At 39.0% G+C, this 2,161-nt stretch overlaps 1 protein-coding gene across 1 annotated transcript; it reads left to right on the top strand.

The window, feature by feature from the left end:
• Positions 1-203: 203 nt before the first annotated feature.
• LOC121918267 (venom factor-like) lies at positions 204-2,110 on the top strand. Its single transcript, XM_042444347.1, has 2 exons — positions 204-671; positions 1,125-2,110. The coding sequence occupies exons 1-2, from the start codon at positions 566-568 to the stop codon at positions 1,268-1,270; spliced, it is 252 nt and encodes an 83-aa protein (XP_042300281.1). The 5' UTR covers positions 204-565; the 3' UTR covers positions 1,271-2,110.
• The last annotated feature ends 51 nt before the right edge of the window (positions 2,111-2,161 follow it).

Consider the following 2,161-nt stretch of genomic DNA (forward strand, 5'->3'; position numbering starts at 1 on the left):
AACCTGGTCTATCTTCTCTACATCCTTCTTAAAATGACACATCTAGAATTAAATGAAGATGAAGCCTGTTAGGGAAATTACAGCATCCTTCTATACTATAGAGTCTACTATGGGTGAACTATTCTTATAAACTGGAGGGGGGGTATAAAGGGAAAGGAGAGAGGGTGGGGATACTCTATGTGTGTTTTTTGTAAAGTAACAGCATGGGGGAGGGACTTTGAGTATGTACGTGCCTATGTGTAAGAACAGCAATGGGGAAGATAAAGAGTGGTGAAGGAGTTAGGCTAATGCTGGAAATTGCTAGGCGGAGGGGATGTGAGAGATGGATATGTCAAGAGGAGAGAAAGAAGGATACTCCTTGGAACCAAAAAGGACAAATGTGGGAGATGGGAGCATCCAGGAATGACATGGGTAGAAGGCACATTTCAGATATTCTCAGTATCTGTCCTGCCTACTCCTTCCCCAATTCTATTTTTGAAGCCAAGACCTAACAGATCCAGCCTCAGACACAAGGGGCTTCCGGGTAACTCATCCATGTGTTTTACTTTCTGTTTTCTTTCTTTCTATGTTTTCTTCTCCCAAAGAAAGCTGTTCCTTGCTCAACAATGTAGAAGAAAATGTTGACCTGCAGATACGAGTTGAATTGGCCTGCAAACCAGGAGTGGATTATGGTGAGTACACCTTAGATGGCTGAACCTTGTAACTGAGGCAGTGGCACAGCTAGAATATTAATAATGAACACCCACCAGCCAAAATTCACCATCTGGGGCAGCTGCTTCACATGTTTTTCATGGTAAGACTGGCTGCCTTTCTCCAGCCTCTGCATGATGAGCTGCTGCTCCAAAATTTATCCATAGGGACATTTCTTATGGTGATGGGCACAGCAGTTTGTTGATGTATTTTGGGCCTTCTGTGATGAGAAACACAGCAATTCATGTAACTGAGGTTTAGGTGTTGATTGAGGAACAGAGTCTGGATTTACTAGTGCCAAAATGCAGTGAGATTTGTTCATTTTTGCAGGAACACCATATCATGATTAGGGATTATGTCTCATGGACAGCTAAATTAATTACAGCTTTTGTGAAGAAAAAACATATAAACATCTTAATTTTTCTGTTTTTAAGTGTACAAAGCCAAGCTGGTTCGAAGTGAAGAGGAAAATGGTTATGACAACTACTTCATGAAAGTTCTGGAAGTTATTAAAGAAGGTAACAATGTCCATCTTATAGGAAATGGCACACTAGATAAAGAGCAGGAAGATTTGCTCTGAACCCTTACATTTGTTGTTGTTATTCTTTCTCAAGTCAACTTACGAATGGAAAACCTCCAAGAGCCCTGGTCATCAACTGTCTAGTTCAGTTCTTACAAGCTCAGGGCTGTGGCTTCCTTAACTAAGGGGAGGTGGAGGAGATAGATAGAAATGTTCTTGCCCTATAGTTGTTGCTCATGATTTTTTTTAAAAACAACAAGAACAACCAGATGATGTTTTCCCTTCCATGGAATATTTACAGCAATTTCAAGAAGAAGAAAAAAAAACATAATTATTTTTTTCTTCCCTAAAGGCTGGGTTCTTTTTATTTCAGCATAGATTGCAGCAAAACCTCCTTAAAAAAATAATCCAGGAGGTGCCGTTAGCTAGGGCTTTTTGGGGTTTTTTTGTCTGACATTGATGGTTGGGGAAGCAGAGGACATTTATGCTATAATAATAAGATTTCTGAAACACTGTATCTTCAAAAAGAAGGCATGCCCATCTAGTTCCCCAGAACCAATATTAATGCATATATTAATATAATAGTCCTTGATACTACACATAGGACAAATGGAATATTCTCAGGCAGAGTTTAGACCCCAGGGAAAATGACTTTTGGTTAGCAGATTTATTGCATTCATACACTGACACTAACTGACCACTGTAAAGATCTTAAAAACTTGTATCACCTTATGCAGCCCTTTGAAAATTTAGGACTATGTTCATGATTTGCATCTTTCTGGATCCTATTACATTCCACCCCATTCCTTTATACCAACAGATATAAAGTAAATGTTACACTTGAGCATTTATTATCATTCCGTATTGCATCTGAAGAAGTGGGTTCATATCTGTGAAAATTCAAGTGAAAATAATAATAAAAAGCAGTCTTAAAGGTGCTGCCACATTCCT

This window comes from Sceloporus undulatus, unplaced genomic scaffold, assembly GCF_019175285.1.
Source record: "Sceloporus undulatus isolate JIND9_A2432 ecotype Alabama unplaced genomic scaffold, SceUnd_v1.1 scaffold_7277, whole genome shotgun sequence".
Classification (NCBI taxonomy): Eukaryota; Metazoa; Chordata; class Lepidosauria; order Squamata; family Phrynosomatidae; genus Sceloporus; species Sceloporus undulatus.